Source organism: Limanda limanda, chromosome 7 (assembly GCF_963576545.1).
Source record: "Limanda limanda chromosome 7, fLimLim1.1, whole genome shotgun sequence".
Lineage (NCBI taxonomy): Eukaryota > Metazoa > Chordata > Actinopteri > Pleuronectiformes > Pleuronectidae > Limanda > Limanda limanda.
The window spans coordinates 10141850-10167631 of NC_083642.1; the positions used below are offsets into that span (position 1 = coordinate 10141850).

General features: G+C 41.3%; 3 protein-coding genes across 4 annotated transcripts; 1 reads left to right on the forward strand and 2 right to left on the reverse strand.

Moving 5' to 3' along the window:
* Window positions 1–1373: 1373 nt before the first annotated feature.
* On the reverse strand, window positions 1374–7834 carry slmapb (sarcolemma associated protein b). Its single transcript, XM_061075537.1, has 10 exons — window positions 7778–7834; window positions 5634–5762; window positions 5469–5543; window positions 5031–5333; window positions 4592–4759; window positions 4489–4528; window positions 4166–4337; window positions 2534–2668; window positions 2036–2123; window positions 1374–1655 (listed from the first exon to the last, which is right to left on the reverse strand). The coding sequence occupies exons 1-9, from the start codon at window positions 7827–7829 to the stop codon at window positions 2040–2042; spliced, it is 1158 nt and encodes a 385-aa protein (XP_060931520.1). The 5' UTR covers window positions 7830–7834; the 3' UTR covers window positions 1374–1655; window positions 2036–2039.
* Window positions 7835–11773: 3939 nt separating this feature from the next.
* LOC133005390 (ceramide synthase 5-like) lies at window positions 11774–19742 on the forward strand. Its single transcript, XM_061075054.1, has 10 exons — window positions 11774–12072; window positions 14266–14368; window positions 14587–14717; window positions 14849–14906; window positions 16371–16421; window positions 16570–16662; window positions 17181–17309; window positions 18070–18176; window positions 18631–18787; window positions 19143–19742. The coding sequence occupies exons 1-10, from the start codon at window positions 11897–11899 to the stop codon at window positions 19284–19286; spliced, it is 1149 nt and encodes a 382-aa protein (XP_060931037.1). The 5' UTR covers window positions 11774–11896; the 3' UTR covers window positions 19287–19742.
* Window positions 19743–19792: 50 nt separating this feature from the next.
* On the reverse strand, window positions 19793–24974 carry si:ch73-233m11.2 (NACHT, LRR and PYD domains-containing protein 12). 2 transcript variants are annotated; one of them, XM_061075052.1, is made up of 9 exons: window positions 24877–24974; window positions 22638–24251; window positions 22392–22553; window positions 22114–22287; window positions 21842–22015; window positions 21265–21438; window positions 20986–21159; window positions 20737–20904; window positions 19793–20276 (listed from the first exon to the last, which is right to left on the reverse strand). In XM_061075052.1, exons 2-9 carry the CDS (start codon window positions 24242–24244, stop codon window positions 20207–20209), a joined length of 2703 nt encoding a protein of 900 aa, XP_060931035.1. In that variant the 5' UTR covers window positions 24245–24251; window positions 24877–24974; the 3' UTR covers window positions 19793–20206. The 2 variants fall into 2 exon arrangements, with proteins under 2 accessions (XP_060931035.1, XP_060931036.1); XM_061075053.1 differs by lacking the exon at window positions 19793–20276 and having other exon boundaries at window positions 20769–20866.
* Between the last annotated feature and the right edge of the window lie 808 nt (window positions 24975–25782).

Genomic DNA, 25782 nt, shown 5'->3' on the forward strand with positions numbered 1-25782 from the left:
CTCATGTTGTGATGTAGGAAATTCGCTGAATTATTCTCAGTATGATAGTGTACAAATTCAGCATTAGTCACAACGTATATTAGAGCTATATGGAGCTCAGGATTACACAGTATGTAAATTCCTTCTAATGCAGTGCACGGCTGCCATTCTGCATCTCTGGTCTACTACCAATGACCTACATACACACTAGAGCAGAACAAATGGACACGACAACCCTGCAGAGAGCCTCGCCTTTCATGGGAACGATTCTCATCCTTATATAGGGGCAGCCCTCGATAGGCTTGCAGGCCACACGCACAGTGTGTCCCCTGGGTTGTCAGATCAAGAATCCCAAGTCACTTTGGTCTCCGTCATGATGGTGGGTACGATGACACAGCAAAGACAGCAAAGCAGAAGTGATCAAGCCAATAAAGCAACATACAAATGTGGATCAGGTGGTGACTATTTATCCCCACAGACACAGCAATTTCTTCTAAAGCTATGACCTTGAGGATATTGCACAATTGTAAATTTTGCAACATCTTATCCTGTTGGGAAATAAACTGCATCCTCCTCCAGAGCTTTATGATCAGTGTGAGGGTCGGGCCGCTTAAAGGGTGGAACTGCTCCGACTGCGTAACCCTGTAATTTTCCAGTAGAGTTAAAGGCCACCACAGCAGTCACATTAAATAAGAAGATGTAGTTGTGCTTGTTTGATAGTATGTGTCACACACCTTCACTCACTTACAGAGATAATCCATTCATTTACTGTAGCACTTATATAGAGTTGAGGTCTCAAAAGATTCAGCTTTCTAAAACAGGACAGTCGAAATTGAAGCAGCAGAGGAAAATATCTCATCATTATTAGTCCCTTATATCCTACAATTCTCATCACTCTACCTAGTTGCACAATTCATTAAATCTCTGAGGCATTATGCTGACAAATGGTGCAGAAACACATAAAGGTGTCATTATGTCTTTAAAATAAAAGGCATGAGGCAGATATTTGCTCATAATGGTTAAATATATACCTATCATACCAATCTTAGAATTAAAAAAAATCTAAATTCACATACATTGTGCACCAACAACCATCCAATTGTGTGTGTGTGTTATGTTACTGTACATAATACTCTTATGTACAGTAACTAGGGTAGTCATCATGCACTCAATTAGGGGCTGCGTTATTGTGATCATATTTATTATTCTGACAATTACAGAGATGTGTTACATTTAGGGAGGTTCAGACTCCAAAAATATCACCATATATATTCAGAATTAATTAATTGTGTAGAGTCTCTTTACATTCATTAAAGGATAATCCTATAAGTCAAAATAGTAGCCAAAAAATGACCCAACTGTTTCTTCACACAACAAACATACAAGCGAAGGTATTCATTTCCACGAAAACTCACATTCTTTTATTAACGTCTCTGCCATCTAAAATAGAGCATCTTAATAATCAAACAGTGTTACGTAGGAGCCCTCCTAATTAATAGTGCAGATATGATGAGGGGGGCAAGTTGTTCAGTTTTAGTGCAGACAAAATCTGATGACAAACATGGATTCACTTGTGTATGTGTTCGAGCGAGTTGCCCTCAGGTTCTGAAGAGTGCAGCAGCCGTCACCGCCGTTAGAGCCACAGCGACCGCCGGCCCCCAGATCATCCACGCTCTCTGAAACAAGCGGTGACACAGAAATGGAAACATGAGCCTCACCACATGAAACCGCCCACCCGAGGATTGCCAAAGCTTTGACAGAGGGAGCTTGCAATTGAGATCAATTCAGTGCACAGAGGACGGGAGTTATAAACGGCTCTTTCAGATAAAGATAAGCCCATTCAAGAGAGAAACAGTTGTTAAGCGTTAAGACATCCAGACAAGACAAACAGATGTCAGATGTTGGAACTGTATGATCAGAGAGGTTAGATATCTGAGACATTAATTTCCCCAGAGGAAGGCATTCTGGGAAACGAGGAAAACCTGATTAATTCATGCAATGAGCTAAAAGACACTGATGAGAATGAAAGATGTAGGCCGACTTGACAGGAGTGTACCTTACTACCACATTGCACCGAAGCACCAATACAGCAAAGCCAGGAAAAGGCCGATGACTATGGCTTGTGCAGGCAGCAATAGGGATGTCTAAAGAAGGGAAGGGATATTATAGTAATCAACTGAATGGGACATACTTTAGTTGGGCGTTGTAGCTTTATTAATAAACCCTCAGTCAGTAGTCTGTGTCTGTGGTGTTTATACAAATCTCAATGTCTAAAAGCAGTAATCAACAGTGAATGAGTAGAAGGGAGCAGGTGAACTGAGGTTAAAACAACATATTGTGAATCTAATAAACCTGAAGACATTTTAACAAATAGAAAACATGTTCAGTTTACTGTGGTTGCTAAATTAGAAACAAAGCTCATGCTCCCAAAACCAATACATATTTCTACCATTTGTAAAACTCTTCATATGTTGTTTGTCAAAAAATGTGTTTTATTTTTTTATGAGAAAAAGACAGCCTTCTCCTTTCTGCTGAGTGTTAGATAATCACTAACCTTTGATCCTTTCTCCTGAAGCTCCTTCATGTTGGCTTTGCACGACTCAAGTTCATCTGTAAGCGACTGAGTCTCCTGCTCAGTCTTCTCATATTTTTCCGTCAGGTCCGACAGCTCAGTTATGGTCTCCTCGTGCTGTACAAAGACAATCACCAAAAGTATTACTTATTATAGCCGTAGTAGACTTATAGCAAAACTAAAAACTGAAAAGTTTAATGAAAAAACAACAGTAAAACACTCTATTTTATAATAGCCTTATTCTAGCAATATAACCAGCAGAAGAACTCTGTTCTGGGTAACTACATCAGTGACAGTCACAGAGAGAAACTGCGTGTGTATTTATCAGTTGTGTCAATATAGGAAATCACCCCTAACTGGCCCAAAATACCCAGTGACACATAATTAGAAACACTTTTAGGCATATGAAAGAAGGCTTGTCTAATTAGAGAAATAACCATGTCCCCAAGTGTGAACAGCTGAATTTCATGGTCAGTAAAAAAAGAGAAAAAAATGTCAGGATTAAATGCTACTACAGAGATCTCCTGTCTTCTTGTAGTCATGGGAGCATAGAGGGAACATACCCTAAAGGCTGAAATGTCTACCATTTGGAGCTTATCGTTGAAAGAACTGAGACACTGAAACCAGTGTAAGCTTAACTAGAATATTCATTAATGTATACAGGTAAATAAATTACTAGAGCAACATTGAGGCTCGTCAGTAAAATAGTAGCCAGTGGCCTAGATGGACTTAGATGGCCTAGAAGAAAGTCTTAAAGGGTCCAAAATGCTTGGGAATTCACATGGGCCTGTTTCATACTACTTCAGGCTTTTGAGCAAAGGTATGATATGGTATCATGTGTTCTGGCTGAGCCGATTCAGCAGGGATTCAACACATATACAAAAGAAAATAAGAGAAAAGTAACTAGTAAGTTTAAAGTGTCAGTTTTAAAATGATTTACTGGAGAACAAATATATTTTCAAAAAAAATACTTTAAACATTTAATCTTGGAGCAAAGGTCAAAGAAAGAAACTAAAATTACTTTATCAGCCTGTTCTTGTTTTCACTACAGTGAATCAGAAACTCAAATTGTAAACAAAAAAGTATACAATTTAACTTCATTGTATGGTTCCGTGGCGGTAGAGTCCAACCTTATTTGCTCTCAAAGGATAACCTTACATCCTTTCACTGAGAGTGCGTGTGGGAAGTTTCATAAATTCTTTAACAGCTTGTCAACATTGGTAGCTTTACTTTGTAAAGAAGCATGGTCAGCTGAATCTGCAGTCCTCTGGCAGTGTATAACCTGCGACAATGCTACTGTGTGCTCAGGATTGTTTTGACATAACTCACAGATCTATACCTAATCATGTGCAATGGAATAAAATAAGACTCAAGGCCTAAAACATCCCTTGTTGCTGCATTTATGTGCTGAAAGTGCAGGTGAAGTGTGAGTCATTCTGTCTCCCGTCAGTGGCAGGATTGAAACATGATAGTGAAAGGCATCCAGGCACGGACAGCGGCAACAGTTAGGGTCAGGTTCAAGGCTGAAATTATCTTCAGCCTAACCAGTGTGATCCTTGGACGTTATTCTGAGATGTTCACTCAGGTGGATGTCTTTATATTTTGAGAGCATACCTCTCTCTGCAGAGCCTTGTTACGACTGTCTGACTCATCCAGTTGGGTTTGCCACTTGGTGCTATCCTGCTGGTGCTGGAGCTGCAAGGCTGCCAGCCTCTTCTCCAACTCCTGCTGGGATCTCTCTAGGGCTTTGAGGCTGTTGCTCAGTTCAGCATTCTGAGCACGGGAACTGTGAGAAAGAAAACAACACCGAGTTCAATAGGTGGAGGATGACAAACAGCAAAGTGGTTGGTATACTGTGTAGCAAAAAAGCAGAGTTAAGCAAATGAGACACAAATGTGGAGGGTGCAGCTGAGTTTGTGGTCATACTGCTCACTGACCTGGCAAGTTCCTTCTCCAGCTGCTGCTGTTTGTGCAGCACTGCCTCTTTCTCAGAGCTCAGTACTGCACAGTCACTCTGCAGGTTGGTCTTCTCTTTCAGGCTAGACTTGGAGAGTTCCTCCTTCTCAGCTCTGAGTGCAGCACATTCGTTTTGCAGACTATTCTTCTCCTTCTGGTGCTTATTGACCATGTCCTGTTTCTCTGATCGCAGGACAGAGCATTCCTTCTGAAGCCCATTACACTCCACCTGCATGGACTGCAGCTCACTGGCTGTGAAAAAAAAGGGGTTTTATGTAATGGTGCATTCTTTGAGCAGATGCTCTTTTGTTAATTAACATAAAGATAAAGTATCTTGAACAGGCTAGTGCCTATGAGCTTGAAGGTAAGTCTCTTCAAGCTAGAAACTAAACAGATATTAAGAAATACCTATGAAACTGCTAACCTCAATGATATCTTTCATTTATGTATGACTAAATTAAATAACATCATAATTACAATTATTGTGCGAGTCATACAATAGTATAAATATGTGTATTTGCACCTTGTATCTCTGCAGTTTTCTGCCACTGCTTGCTCTGCTGCTGAAGGTCACGCTGCAGGTTTTCAATCTCATGCTCATATTTGCTGGCAGTCTGACGCCACTTGTCCAGATCCTTCGAGGCGGTTGCCAGGTTAGTCTGGTTAGCAGCGACGTCACGGTCCCTCTCAGCAGTGGCTGACTCCAGGGCACGTTTCAGTGACTTCACCTCATCACGTGCACTTTGTAGCTCATCACGTGAGCTGGAGGAAACATCCATCTGCCCCCTGAGAACGCCCATTTCATCCTGGAGCTGGTGCAGCTGGCCTGTTCCGTACCAGGGACAGTAGTTAAATTAGTAGGTTTGACGTTTTCATGTGGACAAGATAGTAGCACAATTTAGCCACCAAAGATAAAACTACAAGCAAGAGCAGGTGGCTTCACACAACACAGATAAAATACCTTGGAGATGTTTTATCTGTTTTGCCGACTCATCTGCTTGTTGTTTCTTTTCTTTTCTCTCTCCATCCAAGATACCTGCAAAATATAACTGAATTAATTCCATGCATTTGATGGGTTGCTGTGTGTTAACAGGGTACATTTAGCATCAAATATTTATAATGTTACCTTTTAGCTCCGTGCATTTGTGTCTCTCAGTGTTAGCAAGCTCCTGAGCATCACGAAGATCATCATTTAAATGCTTGATCATTTTCTCTGAGTCACCAGAGGATCCCATGTTGGAACTGGTCAGGTCATCTGAGATAGACAAAGAGAACAAAAATACAACAACATGACATGAGAATAGCTGTAAGAGCAAGGCTGCAAATTTTCCTGGACTGGAGCACATACCGAAATATTAGAAAGTAAAGTTTTAACTATACTGATACCTCAAGTTATATGGCAAAGCAACCTTAAAACAACTAAACGTTTCATCATGTTCATTCTGCCTCAGTCCCAATTATTTTCATCACGGCTGGCATACTAGATGATTTCCCAAGATATCAAAATGGGCCTATTACATAAACTAATTGCAGACCCAGGAATAGACACAACTATATCATCTGCATTTTCTATCCCAGCTATTATTGAAATTTGTCAGTTAACCTAGCGACATGAGTCTCTGGCACGTCCACATTGCCTGTCAGCAGTATGTTGCTGCAAACAATACACAAAGGGAATGGACCGGCCAAGACTGCCAGGGGTTTGTTGTGTTTCCTAGTGGAAGAAACAAACTCCACAAATACTTGGGCTTTGCGAATGCCCAGTAGATTGATCCCCTAATCTGCCGTGGCTCGGAAAAGAGATGACCTCATCTCATACCGAGCATTTGGCAGGGGTGAAAATGAGTGTCGGGACAGGTCAAGCATGTGCACCATAAAAGGACACATGAGTGTACTGAGGCTGCTGAGAATTTCTGCATTTGTTCTGACAACTGTGATTTCATTGTCTCCGGACTCACGTGTTGCATTGTAGTGCCACCAGATGGCATTGATAAATAACCCTTAAAATGTATGGGTATGAAGTGACTGATGGAGGCTGGTGGCACCCTCTGACTCGAGCACATGACCACCCTGCTGCGTGTCAGACAAAGGGAGGGCGGGCAGTTTTGTATCCGGCATGTGTGTGTATGAGGTCTGTGTGTCCCTTCTTGCATGCATATGTATGAGTGAGAGTCAGAATGTGAGTGGGCTCCCAGTAAGTTAAACTGTCTGAGTCCAGTTTGTGTGAAAGATGAAAGTCCTCTGAAAACAGCACCAGGGAGAAAGAGTAACTCCGTCGAGGGCACCCAACGTGTTATCTTTAGTAACATTAGTAATTATAGCCATTATGTCGCCAGATCAGAGGATGACACCTGACAAAGTAATAATGGGATTAGACTAGGGGTAAAAATACCTCTCTGACTGGTTGGGGGAAATTGAGCAGCATCACACTGCCTCAAGTGATGACAGAAAAAAATTGTAGGGGAAAGTCTTTTTTTAGCTCAAGCGCCAAAGGCTACAGCCATCATGGTCTATCTTTCCCCGCTGCCCGTTTCCTCCCCAATGAATGTGACGGCATTCTTTCACCGAATCAGAGGGTTAGTGCCGCTCGACCACTGAAAGCCTCCAATATTCAGTTCATCTAAAAAACTGTTTATCCTAACTGCCAGAAGGTGATATTTACAGTTAGAACATGTGCTGTATGTTACCAAAACAGAAAAACATCTCATTATATTGAAATGACTGAGCTAGGACAGTTCGCTTTGTACCTCCTATAAGCTGTGCAGTGTAGCATCACAAATGCATCTATCATGCAAAATTGATTCGTTCAGTAACATGCTTGCAGATATGTTCTCACACGGTAAGTCGTGTACTGTTGATTTTTTATGTTTTCCGTGTGGCACCCATTCCTCCATTACCCCCTGGATTTTATTTTAGTCCGTCTCCCTAAATGTCAGAGCAGGAGACACATTAGTCAGAGGATGTGCCCTCTGTGCAAAGAGACTCCATCTTCTGATTAGCTGTTGACACTGGAGAAATCAGCCTCTAAAACAAGGCCATCCACAGCACTGTACACTCTAAAGCCTCCCAACTGTCCTTGATGGTCCAGACACAAATTAGAACTGTGACTCATGCTTTTTCTCAACCCTCATTTTGTCTGATAGCTTAATATGTTGTGTCAGGTAAGATATATTTGATTTGAGGAGCAAAACAACAACAAATATTACCAAGTTTTAACTTTATAACAATAATTGCTGCCCATTTTAGAGAGAGAAAAAAAAACTGGTTTACCTTTAATTAGTGATACGTTATTCAGGGGATCAATGAACTCTTTCTTGTCCATTTGTTTGCTCTGTAAGAAAAAGCATTGTGAATAGATACACATTCCTATGTTTAAAAACACATTTTTGATCTTTTAAAAACATATATAGATTATTATCTTAACTATACCAATTAAAACCATTACTGCTGCTTTAATGGTTAAAGATTTGTTTAAATATAGTTTTTTCTAAGATGAACACAAAACTGCATGATCATCCACGAAGACATCCACGAAGACGTCACAAGTACTTCAGGAAGAGGCATGTGCATGGCTGTTTAGAAATGTCTTTTTGAGGACAAGGTCACAGAAAATGTGCTGATACACGACAAGAATACAGCTTAGCATGAGATATTACCTTAAGTGATCCAGGAGCTACAGTATTCTGTGTGCTGAGGCTACAGCAGTCCCTGACATAAAGAACACTTCACCAACTATCAGATTTTTTCAGATGCGAAATGGAGCAGTCCAAGCAATGAGGGGAGGGGGGTGGGCACAGAGGGGATGACAAGCACTGTGTACAAGACCTCCCCTGCTATAGTTGGCCTGAAGCCAGTAAGGACAAAGAGCTGGTTGAAATATATGGACAAATATTTGGAGTGGGGCTCAAATGCTACACTAAAAGTAAATCAGATGAATATCCTCAAAAACAAACCCCCCCTTAGTTTGTGGCTCAAGTCCCCAGCCCCTAAACACTAGGTCATGTATCCGAATAGGGCATCTCGGAAGCTGCAGCTGCATACTGACACAGAGAGCTTTTGTTCAGGGAGCTGCTCTCTGGCCACTTGGTACTGATGTAAAAGAACGACAGGATGATGAAACAGACGAAGGACTGCTGGTGTGAGAGTGTGCGTCATGTGTACTGCATCCACCTCCTCTTTTGTTTTGCCCTCAAGGTCACTCTATTCTCACTTTAAATTCATGAGGTATTGGCTTCAGGGTTAAATCTGCGTGCCATTCTGAAGAGTGGAATTATGTAACTAATACAGGATATGTACTGTTAGGCTAATTTATAGAAAATGGACTATAAAATAGTTGCTTCAACATTTCTCTGTAATTATTCTAAGGCTGGGGTTAAAATCAAGATAATGAAAAAAAGGGGCTTGTATTGAAAAGCTTTTAAGACTGAAACAAACGGATTATTTTCTGAATTAATCATTAGGTCTGTAAAGTGAATAAAAATACAAATGAGTTAGCAATCAGACAATAGTAATAAATCAATTGCCTCTTCCTTGCAACTCTAATATCATGTCAAAGTGATATTGAAGTGTCTCAATAGCCCAACCAATGCTGTATTTCTTGGGCTTATGCCAAGTAGAGAGATGAACAGCGCCCCTGCAGGGGGAGCTTAAAATATTATTAAAATTCACTGAAAAATCTGACTTTTAAATTTAAATGTTTTAAATGCAGCCACCAGAGCGATGCAAAATGCAAGCCCTGATCACAAGGGTTTGGTATGAATACTTCCCATGACTCAAATAATAAAATATATAATATTATATAATTATTTACAATATAACGTAGAGCTTCCTCAGGGGGCGGCCAACTCTCACGCTATTGAAACAGATTTCACAGTCTCATGCCTTTTCTTATGCTAACTTGTTTTGCTCTACTCTGATGTTAAGTTAATGATTTGAGTGCACAAATAAAAAATCATTGTGATGCATGTTCTGGTGAAACAGCCAATGACCTCTAGGGTTGTACAACTATCTCAGGATATATCCAAATTCTCAACATTGCCATTTTTTATTTGGGGCCAAAAAAACAAAAAATTCATTCTAAAGAGGTTAACTCAGGACTAAAAGTGTGAAATTTAACATTCAGGAACATATTGTAATGAGTCTGGATTTTGCTGTGTGGCCTCTAGACTTCTGAAGCCTGAGACTTTAACCTTGGTTGGGCAAGTTAATAATGGAGCAAAGGTTTAAGATGTTGAGTTGCAAATCATTGACATTTTCAGGCAAAAACAAACCCTCTACTCTTTTATCTGAAAAAATACCATCTTCATAGAGCCCCACAATGAAGGTAATTGTAACATTTAAAAAACCCAGCAGCAGTTAAGGTGCCTAAGATTATTTACGGGTCTTCTCTAAAAAGTGCAAATTTAGTATTAAAAAAAAAAAGTATTAAATATCAGCGGGTTTAAATCTACATGAAAACAAATACAATATAATGCAACATACTATAGATCCTCCCTTCATGAAGGTTATAATGAACCTGTTTTATGTTTTTTAGCAGAATTTGTTTTACTTTATGATCATTTTTGTGAATCCAACCTTGAATGAAAAATAGAGTTAATTTCAGAAATTGCAAATAAATATTTAAAGAATTTATTATTTATTAATATTAAATTTATTATTTATTAATATTTTAATATCTTGTTTGCTCAAAAGGCTTGTCTTCTTCGAAAGGGCTCAACATACACAACTCATATTTAAAACAAATAAAAACCACATGGTGCAGACAGTTGAGAAGGACTTTTAAAGAACAAATAGATGTGTCTGTTGTTCAGGTAAGGATGGTCATTACGAATGGAATGAATGGTTTTATTATTCCAGAAAAACCAGACTTACTTGAGTTTACATCTTGTACAGTCCAACACAACTAGTGTTAGATCACTTAAGATAGTTAGTTAGCTTATTAGAGTAGTGTTTTTATAGAATTTGGTTGTTTATGGCAAGCTGACATTGGTTGTTACCTGAAATCCCGTTAGATGCATTTAATGGCGAGTTTCAGAGTTAAGTGTGAATAATTTGTTAGAAAAAGTATTCCGTGTGCTGTAACCACCAAACAACTTTGAAATGAGCTTGAGCTAGCGTTAATTGGCTATTAGGGCTAACTAATCATGAATCTGAGGGCGTAAAGCGGCTTACTAGCCCTGGCTAATGGTTAATCGGAGATGAGGTTGTCATATAAGCTTAAGATAGCTTATTAGAGAAGTGTTATTATCGAGTTTGGTTATTAATAGCGAACTGACAAAAGCTAACTGTTAACATTGAGGTGCATTTAGTGGTGAGTCTCAAGGGATAAAAGTTACATAGTTAATTGACTGTCGCGGCTAACTAGCCCTGGCTAATTGTGAATTGGAGGTGTGGTTGCCATATAAGCTAAAAATAGCTGATTAGAGAAGTGTTATTATTGAGTTTGGTTATTTATAGCGAACCGACTAAAGTTAACTGTTAACGTTGAGGTGAGTTTAATGGTGAGTTTCGAAGGTTTAGAGTTACGGCATTAATTGGCTGTAGCGGCTAACTAGCCCTGGCTAATGGTTAATCAGAGGTGTGGTTGTCAAATAAGGTGAAAATAGTTTATTAGAGAAGTGTTATTATTGAGTTTGGCTATTTATATTGAACTGACAAAAGTTAACTGTGAACGTTGAAGTGCATTTAGTGGTTAGTCTTAAGGAATAAGAGTTAATTGGCTGTAGCGGCTAACCAGCCCTGGCTAATGGTTAATCAGAGGTGTGGTTGTCAAATAAGGTGAAAATAGTTTATTAGAGAAGTGTTATTATTGAGTTTGGCTATTTATATTGAACTGACAAAAGTTAACTGTGAACGTTGAAGTGCATTTAGTGGTTAGTCTTAAGGAATAAGAGTTAATTGGCTGTAGCGGCTAACCAGCCCTGGCTAATTGTGAATGGGAAGGTGTGGCTGTCACGTTAGCTGAAGTTAGCTCTAACTTCCTCCTGAGACACACACACACACACACACACACACACCCGGGGACCTGCAGCGTGTCTGTGGGAACCAGCAGCCTGTCTGTGTGTGGGAGGCTCGAGTGGAAAAAACTTCATTGAAAGTTGCCTCATCAGTGCGGTGGGTGTCGCCAGTCAGTCTTACGTAGGAGGAGGCGAGCGGTCCGGCCGGTTCAGTTCACCGGAGGCGATGCTCGGTTCCTGTCGTGTCGCAGCGAGGAGGAGCTGGGGGGGGGGACGCCGCCGCTGCTGCTGCTGCCAAAGTTTAAACTCACTCAGTGAAGTCAACACGGCAGATGTGTGACACTTAAATCAGTCCGCTGGTTGTGTGTGTGTTTCTTTTTGACACGCTTCTGCTTCTGCTGCTGGAGCCGGGTGGTGCTCTTCTGTTCCCCCGATGACTTCCTCCTTCTCGGCCTGGTTTTGGAGCGATAGATTCTGGCTTCCCGAAAATGTTACATGGGCGGACCTGGAGCACCCCCCACCTGGCGAGGAGTATCCCCGGGCGGGAGACGTGCTGTACGCCCTGCCTCTGTCCGCCGGGGTGTTCCTCCTGAGGCTGCTGTTCGAGAGGTAAAACACCGCCGGGACCAAATGTTACGGAAGTTTTTCTCCTCCAGGCTCATGTTGCATCTGTTGATCATGAAGGAGTAAAGAAAAAAAAAAAGACTCTAGAACAGCAGGAACACAGCGGGTCTGAAGTTGACCTTCCTTTTTATGAGGATAAACACTGATATAGTTTTTAATAAACATGATCTTTCTTAGATCGGTCGGATTTGAAATGTACCTGGACGCCACACGCAAAAAACTGTGCGTGGGAGCACAGGTGAGAGGTTCAGGCTCTATGGGAAACTAGTTGAACAAGTCAAATGTTATTAATTGCAGCGAATCAGTTCTATATGAAGATTTACTCTGTCATAGTTTAAATAAACATAGGATCTTTGATTGATCAGTCAAATTTAAAACTATCTGGACAGGAGAGTCAACAAACTGCGTGTGTGAGAGCCCAGGTGAGAGGTTCAGGCTCATGTGGATAATGTGGATGGTACAGGAAAAAAGAGAACCCCTTTAACAATATAAATATAGTGTTTAATAATATAATATGTAGTATTTTATCTTGTATGTTTTATACTTTTATTCTATTCTAATGGGCATCTACAGGATGGATTCGGACAGAATGTCACTGTACCGGTGCAGGGACAATAAAATGATCTTTTCTTATCTGAAGATAGTAGCTCTAATGTTGACCCCTTAAAGGTTCCTATGTGAGCATAGTCGTAGTTTTAATAAACACAATCCATGATAGATCAGGCAAATTCAAAACTATCTGGATGCTAGAAAGAAAAAACTCTGTGTGAGAGCACAGGTGAGAGGTTCTCTTTCTCTTTGGGAAACTGTCGAATATAACAAAACACAAAGTAAAGCAAGTCAAAGGTTCTTAAGTGCAGTTAATAATTTCTATATGAGGTTATATAATGTCATGATTTAAATCAACACGTGAAGAACAAGGTCTGTGTGAGGGCACAGGTGAGAGGTTCAGGCTCTCGTGGAAACTGTTGATCATAAAGAGAAAAAAATGAATATAACAACTCTAATGTTATTCATCGCAGGTAATCATATCTATATGACGATATATATATTCTTTAAAATGTAAAACTATCTGAACAAGAAAGAACAATATCTCCGTGGTCTTGTAATGCATCTTCATCTAAAATCCTTCAGTTTGCTATTTTTGACAAATACACAAATATAGTTGAAATGAAATAAGGCAAAAATCCCTTTAAACAAATTGTTGTGGATAGTTCAGCTTTGTCTCCTCGTATAACCTGTTTCTTTCAAGATGAGAACATAATTCATAGATCATTCCTGGTTTAGGCTCAGCCTCTTATTTAACAGTGTTCTCATTCCTGCGAGGTGATGATATGAAAACGACTGCTCTGGCTTATGGCGCGTGTTAACCTTCCTCCGCAATTACAGTTTTTTCATAAATAGTTAGAGAGGAAAAGACGGAAGTGACATATAATAATTGCACAGTAAAAAATCCGTTGTGTTATTTTATTGAGTTTAAAAAAAACGGTCTGTGCTGCAACTGAGCCGACACCAGTCGTGTAAAGAGCAGCTTGATTTCAGCAGGAAAATCACCGCTGCCAGGGGAAGGCCCTGAGCGCAGTGTGTGCCTCTATTCATTCAGCCTGTTTCCATGTTGTGGAAGCCTCTCCAGATAAGTGGGGGGTTGTTAGATTGAGATGTAATAAATGGCTCAGAGTTGGAGCTTGAACACCGGTTAACTCAACCAGATGATCTTGTGACACACATCACTATTTTAGTTGGAGGCAGAACACCCATTTCTGTCTCCCATCCGCTCACATGACAGGTCGTCATGCTGTTTAGTCTAGGTGCCACATTCCCCAGGATTCCAGCTTTCTTGCACTGGCCTGTGTCCTGTCTGTAGCCTCTATTGTGCTAGCTTTCCCTCCCATTAAGACACACACACACACACACTCACACACAGATATACTCACACACACGTGAAACATAACTTTGTAGGTTAAACTGCGAAAGCTCAAAGCATCATGTTTGTTGGCAAATCTTGTTTTATCGTCCATCTGTTTCTGAAAGTATTAAACTTCTCTCTCTGACTCTCTCCTTCCCCAAATGTCTCACTCCCGCAACATCTCTGTCCCCTCCCTGCCCCCACCCTCTCTCTCTTTCTCTCTTTTCTCCATTTCCTTTTCTTTTTTTTTGCCTCTGTCTGTGTGTTTACAGGCTGGTGGCCAAGCCCTGTGCCCACATACTTCAGATTCAGGCGGGAGTGCCTCGACAAGCTCTGCCCAGCGCTGCCCTGGAGAAGCTGTATCTGTCCAAAACGGTACATAAGGCCCACGTTTGTTATGTAGTTCATTAAAAGTTCCTCTGCACATTGCAACACTGGTGTTACTGCTTAGGATCACAGCACCACAGGCATAATGGCATGTTCAATAAATACCTTGTAGTTGTGAGACAGGAATATCTACTGCTATTGTGGTGTTACAAGTAGAGGCTCCGGAAAGCAAGTAATTTGTAATTTCCATGTGTTGTCCCCCTTAGAATCCAGACACAAGGCAACTGGAGGGTCTGTCCAAGCAGCTGGACTGGGATGTACGGAAAATACAGCGATGGTTTCGCATCCGCCGTAGCCAAGACAGGCCCAGTAAGCAGACAAAGTTCTGTGAGAGCATGTAAGTTCTTCCAAAGGTTCCCACTAAACTGCTGAGTCGTACAAATGGAGTTTATGAGTGAACTAACTATTTATGAAAGGTTAATATATAACTGGCCGACTAACCAGTTTGTCTCTTTTCTTTAATGACAGGTGGAGATTTACATTTTACTTGGGAATTTTTATCTATTCCATTCGCCATTTGTGGGTGGTGAGTTGAGAATTTGCATATTATGTTTTTTTTTCTTACCACATGATATTATATTGAAAGGTGGACATGTACTAAGCACACTGTATGTGAGACAGGCTTGTAGGAGAGCTTCACAATTTTTCAAGTCAAATCTAAAACAATTATCAGGTTTCCATACGTATTAGTAGTGTTATTTTCCTCAAGTTTAGAATTGTCATCTAAAGATGGTGTCCTTAAGCACCTACAGTTATTGTTTCCATCCACCTGCATTATGTGCATTTTTTAAATTGGGGTATTGATCTGAGGAAAAACTGACTGACCTCCTTGCGGTTGTATACCTCAGCCAACCAGTGCAGTTTCATTCTACATACCTTTAAGGTCATGGTGACTTTTGACCACAGAAATCTTATCTGTTAATCTTTAAATTCAGGTGACAACTGGTCAAAGGTTGAAGAGGTTATCCCAAGGCAGACTTGACATATCCTGTTCCGTGAGTCTAAGCGAATATTTGTGCCACATTTGACAGGCTTCTTATGAGGCGTTAAGATAATGCTTTCACGCTGCAACAAACGGGTTTGAAAGGTCACAGTGACGTTAACCTCTGACCTTAAAAAATCCAAATGCCTTCTTCCTTGAGTCCAAGTGCATGTTTGTACTAGATGAAATGCAATTTACGATAGGTGCTCCAGATAGATCACGTTCACAAGAACATGAGGTCAGCGAGAACCTTTGACAATTAAATAATGATCAGGTCATCATTGGCGTTCTAGAGATATCATGTTCATAAGAATGGGAAGGACCAACAACCCCAAAACATAACAGCCTCAGGCTACTGGCGGTCGCAGGCCCAGAGGCAAACAAATCTCAAACATCATGAAAACATTTGGACCTGTAGCTGAAGTGGAAGTATTGGCTTACACCAAAATGGTACTAGGTCCTCTTCTTCTGAAATAGTTTAATGGCACACAACTAGAGAAACAGTACTATCATCTGGATGGGCTTTATTACCTTATAATCGCATAACAGTAGTGGATGGAAACACATTAGCTTGCCTTATCTTTTGCTGATTAAAATTTCTTCAGGTAAAAATGTTGGCCTTTCAAAGTGAAAATCCAAAGTCCGCTTTCTGTGCAAAAACTTTAGCTCAAGCAAAAACAAGCTTTCAGCAAACAAAGTTTTTTTTTTTTTTTTAGTTGGTCAATACTGTCTGATTATCATGTTGAGTTTCATTGAGGGATTGTAACATAGAGGGAATTTTGTGCTTAAAAAAACTTTTAACTCAGTCAGTACATCCAGATAAACAGAATGTTACATAGGACTGTCATCACTTACACAGGAAGGACGTCTGGAATAGAGTTCTGTACAACCAGAATGAAATTAAGGAATTATAATCATAGCATGCATCCTATATTCATATGAGCACCTGATTATTGTTGTGTTATATAAAACTTGTCCTTAAATCCCACATTTCTTTTTTTCCCCCAGGCGCCGTGGATGTGGAACACAAGAATATGCTGGGACAAATTTCCATTTCAGGTTTGTTTATTTTTTAATCAACTCAACAATCATTATAATCAGCTGTCTGTACTATCACCAACCAGTTCAACGCCGTAATGTTTGCAAATCAGCACAAATAAATATTTGTTTAAGCTGTATTTTCTTTTTTTTTCTGCCCCCCCTGTAGGCGCTGAGCCCTGGACAGTACACCCACTATATAGCCGAGCTGGCTTTCTATTGGTCGCTGATGTTTTCCCAGTTCACAGACATAAAACGCAAGGTGAGGCAACATCGGCTGAACACAACTCTATTGTGCCGCCTCACAGGAGCTCGGTTGAATACTCGATGCACCTCCTTTCAGAGCGGTTTCGCCAGTTTTTCTTGTTACCTTTGTTTCGCTTCCCCTTTTTTAAAATTTCTTTGACAGAGTATTTACAAACTGTCAGACCAGTTCCGGCTCCCGGCTTTATGCATGAGAATAGAGCCGTGATGAGCAACGTGTGCTCTGACAGAACAGGTTAGGCGATGAAATGCTGCAGTGCCGTAAAGATACGACACTCCTTACTCACGATTTAACATCGATGTGTCGTAACAGTATCGACACAATGTCTTTTAGTTGTTATATTCTTATTGAAAGTACAAAGACCAACGAGTGAGGAGGGTTCTGCAACCACAGCTTTGTCTGATTGCTCATTTAGCTGCAGGTGTTTTTATGAGTTTGCACATCTCCAGTGGCTGAATGGGTCCCTTAACATCCTTTTTCCTTTCTGTCATCCCCATTCACTTCATCGACGACAGGATTTCATGATCATGCTTGTTCACCACATGGCCACCATAATCCTCATCACCTTCTCCTATGCCAACAACATGCTAAGAGCTGGTACTTTGGTCATGTGTGTGCACGATGCATCCGACATCTTCCTTGAGGTAAAGCACTCAGCAAAGGATATTTTCGTGTGATTTTTGTCTGTTTCTTAGTTAGCAGGATTACACAAAACCTACACAACCAATTGCAATTACATTTTGCAAAAGGGTGGGGCATGACGTGAGGAAGAATCTGTTCATGTTTGTTGCGGATCAGGGTGCGGATTCAGGATTTTCTTCCCTCGTTCTTAAACACTGAGAGATGAGGGCGTTTCTCAACATTTCCCTTGGTTTCTCACAGAATGATTCATGGCCCTTGATGAAACTAAAAGTTTAGTTTAGGGGGCTTATAATTATGATTGTTTATTTTAGTTTTTCTTTTAATTGCTCCATGAGGCACATTTGAGGGGGTTCTGAGTTGTTTTACAAAATGTAGGTGTAAACAGTTGTGAGCATGTTAATTATATAATTGTGTTGTGAGCTACTTCTGGTACCAGTCTGACAAGATAGCACATCCATAACTAGAAGTGCATTAGTGAGAGCATGGCTCTGGCAAGCTGACACCCTATCTTGCAATGTTAAAGAAAGAAGAAAATCCTGAATCCGCCCACTTAATTGAATCAACACTAAAACTTGATGGGTTCTTTCTTTGGCCCACACCCCTCCCTTCCACCAAGTCAATAACAACCATTGAACAAACAGCAATGAAAATATAGCATGAGTGTGAATATATACTGTATATGAATACTGTTCACTGTAATTTGGAGATATTGGTTTGATATTCTATCAGTGTGATTCATTAAAGCCTTCTTTATTTCCCAAGGCAGCCAAGCTGGCTAACTATGCCAAGTACCAGAGGCTATGTGATGGCCTGTTTGTGATGTTCAGCATAGTTTTCTTCATCACTCGACTTGTCATCTATCCTTTCTGGTGAGACACACAAAAAAGCATACCAGATAACCGGCCTTGTTACAGTTGGTTAGTTTCATAACATGTTTCCACTCCCATTATTCTGTGCAAGCTCAAAGAGAATTAACCCAAAATAAAAAAGATCGATCACTCATTATCCAGGTGCCCTTTGAAGGCTACTACTTTAAATTTACAACCAAAAGAATGACAGTTTTTTTGCATAAGAAGTGAATATTACATTTATATAATAAAACAAAAATACCATCCACAAGTTTAAACTACTTTAGGTGATATTAATATCCTGAAACAGTTTGCACAGAAAGAAGCTGAGATTTAAAACTATATATAACTTAATTAAAGTTCTGCTACCAAGATCAAAGTGTCCGACGGGAGGGATGATGTATTTTCAACCATACTAATAATAATATATTGAAGGCTCTAGTAACCTGTGTTTGTTTGTCTGTGTTTGTTGTAGGATTGTTAACAGTGTTCTGTTTGAGAGCTGGGAGATTGGCGGGCCCTACCAGGCCTGGTGGCTGTTCAACGGGTTGCTGCTGGTCCTGCAGGCGCTTCACATCATCTGGTTCTACCTCATCGCTCGTATCGCCATCAAAGCCATTTTCAAGGGAAAGGTTTGTCTGGGAATCTTATCCTTGCAGGATCACGTTTAGCCATGATGGCTACAGGGTGGCATTGTGGTCTGTCAGAGGCTCCTTTAACTTCGGGCAAGACTTAACTGGATTGACAAATAAATCATCGTCCTGAGAGAATGAATAACTGTAGTGATCCGTTTCATCCAGTATCCAGCAAATGCCCACTACCAAACTAATGCTATTTTCAGGCAAGAACTGCATGAAAGGCAAAGTCCAGAAATCTGCAATCTCACTATCTATCTATCTTGTCGTTGTGGTCGTAGACATTTTATTTGTTTTGTAACTTTCCTCACAAATGCGAATGTTAGTAAAACGCTCACGTTTTATTTTACAGGTGTCAAAAGATGACCGCAGTGATGTCGACAGCAGCTCAGAAGAGGAGATTAATACCAGTTGCAGTAAAAGTCCGGCAGAGACCCTGAACACAAAGGGCAGCAGTCACACTGGGAACCTTAATGGAGAAGCTCATGACCACTGAGCACCAGGAGGAGGATATTTACTTTCAGTGTGGCTTTCACTCAGGCTCTGTGTGCCTGTGAGGCCCACCCTCCTCACTTGACCACCTTCTTTTTTTTCAAATGGAGAGGACTGGATACAGGGCGACTCAATATGTGGGATCGGATTTGGCACTCTGTCCCTGTGTCAGGTTTACACTGTGTGAGGTTTACTCCTGCTTTGTGGTGACAGATGCAAACGGAGACATCTGTGTGGTCTGTCTGCACCTCGCTGTGTGTGTGTGTTTTCTCAAAGTTAGAAACTACAGCAAGCGTGTGACACTTGGTTTTATACAGAGATAGATTTAATTTGTGAATTTGGTCAAATATATTTTATAGCTGTAAATCAAAATCACGCAATCGTGTGTCTGTCTTAATGAAGCCAAGAAATATCTCTTTAAAATGCCAAAGTTTTCTTAATAAACTATAACTGCATCAAATGAATGTGTTGAAGGACTTCGCTCGACTGTGAAATGACTACAACAATGTGTAATGTTAACCATTGATTAATGCGTTGTGATTTAATGTGATTATTTTCTCGACTATTCAATTGGGCTATGAAATGTCAGAAAAGCAACCACAACGTCAGCAAATAAAGATATTAACTTTCACATAAGACACAGAGAGGGGTTGCCTCACAGATAACTGGTTTGAATTCCGGTTCGACCAGAGGCCTGTGTGTCTTCCTTTGTCCGTCTGGGGTTTCTCCCACTTCCCCCCTCAGTCCAAAGACATGCAGATTCGAGTATAGTTAATTGAAGGATGGATGGATAAGATAATATAAGACACAGACAAGCAACAGATTCTCACACCCAGTGCTTAAGCTGTAATAATATCACCATCAGCATTACAATATGTGACCCTGTAGCAACGTGTGGAGAATAGATGGAATAGTCCGCCTTCTTCAGTATCTTATTCTATCGCACTCATCCATCATCTCGAAAACGTCCTCTGAAAAGTCGTTGTACTTCAGGCTGAAAGAGTCAGAAAACAAAATGAGGTTGTTAGATTCTTGTTTAAAGAGGTTTTTCTGGGCTTAAAAACTGTATTTAACTTGCTGGCAGTAGTTACTTTTTGTGGTTATGTTTTGTCTGCATTTGTTTGTTTGCGTTTGTGGTCAGGGTCAGGGATGAATCCATTAAATTGTGGTGTTGGTTCGGATCAGGAGGACGATCCAGGACTTTTTTTATCAATATAACATTGTGAGATTGGGCGTTAAACATTTCCATTGATTTCTCTGAATAATTCATGGGTCTTGATGGAAAAAAAATCACATGTTTATGGGACTGATATTTATTTGAGTGTTTGAATTTTGCTGCGGTTCAAATAAAAATCCAGTGAATTTAAATGTGGTTTCATTAAGGACTGTTTTGCCTTGGCAGAGGTACACGCTCTCTTCTAGTTTCTAATTAAGCTGAAGAAGATCCGACTTACACCATCTCCTGCATGCTGCAGCTGTCCTCCATGACTTGGACGAGGGCTGGGACGGACGCATCAGTCAGGGAGTTGTTTCTCAGCTCCAGGGTCTTCAGGGTCTTACTGGCTCTTACAGCAGCACACAGGTCTTCAACACAGGCGTCCGTCAAATCTGTCATTTCAACACTGACAGGAGGAGGATTCTCATGCAGTGCACACTACAATGCGGTGTTCAATATGATCTAAGAAGAGTGTCTGTGTACTCACTCCAGTTCCTCCAGCAGACAGCCTGGATGTGCAACAGCATCCCAAAGATGTTTAACCCCTTGATCTCCAACTTTATTTAAACCCACATTCAGGGACTTGAGTCGAGAAGTTCCACTTCTCAGCAACGAGCCCAGTTCCTTAAAGACCTGCTGTGTTAACTCGCAGCGTGTCAACCTGCAGGGTGGAGCACATAGTACGAATGTTATCTGAATTTCACCAGATATTTGTGAAAGGTGGTTCTTTAATTTGTGGCACTGAAAAACAAGAGTGTGACTTTACCCCAGTTTCTCCACTGGACATCCAGGACGACTCAGAGCTTGGCAGAGCAGCAGCGCCCCCTCATGGCCCAAGTCATTAACTGACAGATCCAGCTCTAACAGAGAGCAGTGCTCTGACATCAAGACCTCCATCAAATGAGGACAGCACGGAGCCGTCAGCTCGGTATCAAACAGACTGGAAAGAGAAATGCAAGATTTATTCAAAGTCACAGAGCACTTAAATTAATGAACTCATGCCAGAAGAAGGTCAGGGTCTCACTCTCTGTTTAACAGAGAAAACTCGTGGCCGATCAGTAGATTTGTCGATCAAGGGGAAGTTAACAACGGCCTTATAAAACAGGTTTTAGGCCTCTTGAACATGATATCTCAAAGCTGCCTGAACCTCTCCTAGTTTTAACAAGTTGTCACTTGGACTCGAAGATGAACTGATTTGATTTCAAAGGTCACGCTGAACTCACGGTGAGGAATGCAGACTGAAACTGTACATGTTAGGGAGGCGTACAATCAACAGGCAGTGATGCAAAACATCCCAGGAGACACACTGACGGCAGATTAATCACCTCAAAGGACAGACTCACTTGAGACTCTGAAGTTTACAATGTGGGTGCTGCAGCGATTTGCACAAAGCTCTCACTCCACCTTTACCGATTGTGTTCGATGTCAGGTCCACTTTTCTCAGCTCGGATTCTCCAGAGCACAAAGCTGCCGATAAAGCCTCCATGGATACTGCAGTCAACTCGCAGCATCGTAGCCTTTTAGTAAACAACAATAAAGTAGTTTCAATGGTTTGGACATAAATGGATGGTGCTGATACATTTTGAATATAATACAACACTTTGAAAGTACCTACTGGAGCTGCTGCAGTTTGCATTTAGGACTCTGCAGCGCTTTGCACAATTTCATGAAGCCCAGGTCACCGATCTGATTGAACATCATGTCTAACACACGCAGCTGAGAGGAGCCTGAGGTCAGCGCACACACCAGATCTTCACAGCTCGCCTCAGTCAGTTTGCATCCCAGAAGTCTGGGCAAAAGAAGAAGCAGAATATCAAGAGTGTATTCATTTGCCGAACAGATTTTTGGCCCTTGAGAATCTTTGTTATTAGAGAAGCTTACTCTACACCTTACATTAAAGAGTGCAGTTTGCAGTCCCGGAGTCCCGCACAGAGCACTTTTAACTTTTCATCTCCGAGGCTGGTGTGATTGAGATCCAGCTCCTCGGTGCGTCCTCTGCTGAGAGCTGACGCCAGATGAGAGACGGCCCCGGTACTCAAGGTGCTGTTTGACAACCTGAGGGACCCAAGAGCCTCATGTTACACATGTTACCTGTGAACTAAATGATGCCAGAAAATATGAGTTTTTACCATGACTTACTGTATCTTATGTGATAAGCTCATAGCTGGAGCCAGGACTTCTGCCTTCTCATCTGTGAAATCCCTCGTCGTGTACAGATTCAACAGCTTCATCTCACCGAGACAAGACCAGACGTAGTTCAGGGCGACACAGTCCTGGAGGCTTAAGTCGCCATAGCTGATGCCTGTATGTGCTGACGGGGAGATGATCTCTTTCACCAAACTCTGATTTTGGGCTTGATGAAGGAGATGAAAGCATCGATGGTGCCTGTCCTTGTAACATCCCTTCAGTGTTTCCTCTGAGCTGCTTTTAAACCAACTCTTAAAATCCAAGATACGATCCGAGCTGAACTCCCCCAGCAGGATCTCCAGGGGTCTGCGCTGAACTGGCTCCGAGAGCCCTGACAAGAAGAGATCTAGAAACTCTGCGTGACCTTTGTGCTTCTCCAACATCTTCGCCACGCCCTCAGATGCCGACGTGTCCAAAAAGAAAGACACAGCCAAGAGGAACTCCTGCATCAGCTGGGAGGTGAAAGAGAAAACACATGCATCTGACTCCAGGTCACCATCTACGTGCAAGAAAGCACCAACGGAGCGGAGTAATTTCTGAAAACCAAAGGAGTGGAGTTCCTTTTTGGTGCAGCTTGAATTCTGGCTGACGGAGCAATGAGAGGCCATGACACCGAGGGCCTGCACCAGCTCTCTGTTGGAGGCCTCCTTCAGCGAGAGCGCCTGCGTCAGGTGAACCAGGATATCTACATAGAGCTGAGTCAATGTGTCAGGAAGTTTTGCTCCAGCCTCCATCAGAGTTTTGTAAATAGAACAAACTGTCCAACAGAATCTAGGGGAAGTGCAGAAATCATAAAAACCCAGCGTCCGCTCCATGTGCAGCAGTGCTTTGTTAGCTGCAGCCGGGTCAGTGAAGAACCCGTTAAAGTAAGTCTCTCTTTGGGGCTTTGAGAACCCAGAAACCTTCACCCTGGTGCCGCTCAGAAACTCCAGGTGTCCTGTCGGCCTGGTCGCCACCACAAAGGCGGCTCCTCTCAGCAGTGATCCGTGAAGCAGACTGGATATCAGGCAGGACACTGACACTGCCTGGCTGAGGGCAGAGCAGAGGGTGTGGACGGAGGCGTCCAGGGAAAGTTTGCATTGATCCAGATCATCGAAAACAAACAGCACATCCTCAGGCTTCTGCAGAAGGAGCTGAGTGAACTCAGAGGGAACGGGACTGTGATGGTGCTGCAGTAAAGTCTCCAACGACAGCTCGTCTTTAAGAGACCGGATCTCCCTCAGCCCGAAGTATAAAACATAGGTAAAGTTCTGAAGGTGTTGTTCTCCTTTGGCCCAGTCCACAACCAGCTTCTCCAGAGCAGTGGTTTTGCCGGATCCTTCTCCACCCACCAGGAGCACGGTCTTGACTTCACCAGACAGAGCGGTGAGGATGGCGTGATCGAGGGAGGGCAGCTGGTTCTCCACCTCTCTGTCTGTCCGCTGGTTCTCCACCTCTCTGTCTGTCCGCTGGGATACGTACCTACTGCTGCTCATCACACCGACGGGCTGCTCTCCTCCAAGAAGTGAAGGAGTTCTTCTCTGCTTCAGGACATGAGTCAGCACAGCGTCTTTGTCCATCGTGTCACTGCGGAGAAACGAGGAAACATATAATACAATATGATAAATAGATAGATAGATAGATAGATAGATAGATAGATAGATAGATAGATAGATAGATAGATAGATAGATAGATAGATAGATAGATAGATAGATAGATAGATAGATAGATAGATAGATAGATAGATAGATAGAGGAAGTAAAACAGACAGAGAGCTTCTATGGACAGAGAGCGACAGACAGAGGGACATAGAGAGACCAAGAGAGAGAGAGAGAGGGAGACAAACGGAGCGAACAGACGGACAGAAAGATAGAGACAGACAGGCAGAGAGAGCGTGTGCGAGAGAGAGACAGAGTTATGATGAGAGAGAGAGAGAGAGAGAGAGAGAGAGAGAGAGAGAGAGAGAGAGAGAGAGAGAGAGAGAGAGACAGAGAGACAGACAGAGAGACAGAGAGAGACAGACAGACAGACAGACAGAGGGAGAGAGACAGACAGAACAAGTGACTGTGGGTGAGACAGACAACATGTCCGCAGGTTGATTATTAATGACGAGTAATAAACCTCCCTGCTTTTAAAGCGGTTTGGCCTCGTGTTTAAAACACAGATACGAAGCTCATTTTGTTTTAACAGTGAAGTTAAATGTAAAGTTACCTTGAACGAAGCGTCGCTGGAAAACGATTGAAACGAGTTTGAACACAGACGGTGTATTAAGAGTTTTGAATGGAGGAGATATGATGAACTGCAGCTTCCTGAACATTAAACCACGACTGACTCAGAACAGGAAGTAAAGTGTGGTTTACATCCGCAGGAGCTTAGTCCCAACCCTTAATAAACAGTCCATGGTCCAAAGAACACGAACTTCAGAGGCAACCGCAGTTTGATTAATACAGTTATAGCAGAAAAAACTGTGGGAAACGCCCCTGTGCATCTATTAATTTTTTACTCTTTCAAAAAACTTTATTCAACAATGAATAGCGTACAAACGTAACAAAGTCATACTTTGATTATAAACAATAATAAAATAATATACAAATAATGAATAGAATACAAATGTATGAATAAAGGTAGGCAGTGAATTAAAATGTTCTAACAAGTTGTTTTTATCTTATTATTACATTTTGGTCATACACATCTGCCATAGTAACAATCCAATAATCAGTGGTTTTATCGTTTTATATTCTTTGAAAATGATGATGTTACTTTAATTGAGTAGATGAGTAAATTGTTTTGCTCTATTTATATAATATGATCCAGATTAGTAATAATAAGAAGATATAATTACAACTAACACCACACCCACCATGCTTATTCATAATAATATAAATATAAATATAAATATAAATATAAATATAAATATAAATATAAATATAAATATAAATATAAATATAAATATAAATATAAATATAGAACAATACCTCTAAACTAAGAAGGACAATAACAAAAAAGGACACAATCGTAGAGCTGAACACTTCTTTATTTCAAACACAACTTGTGACATCAAACATGTCAAGGAACAGACACATTTGGCTCATATGTGCAGTGGGATTATCGCAGGTT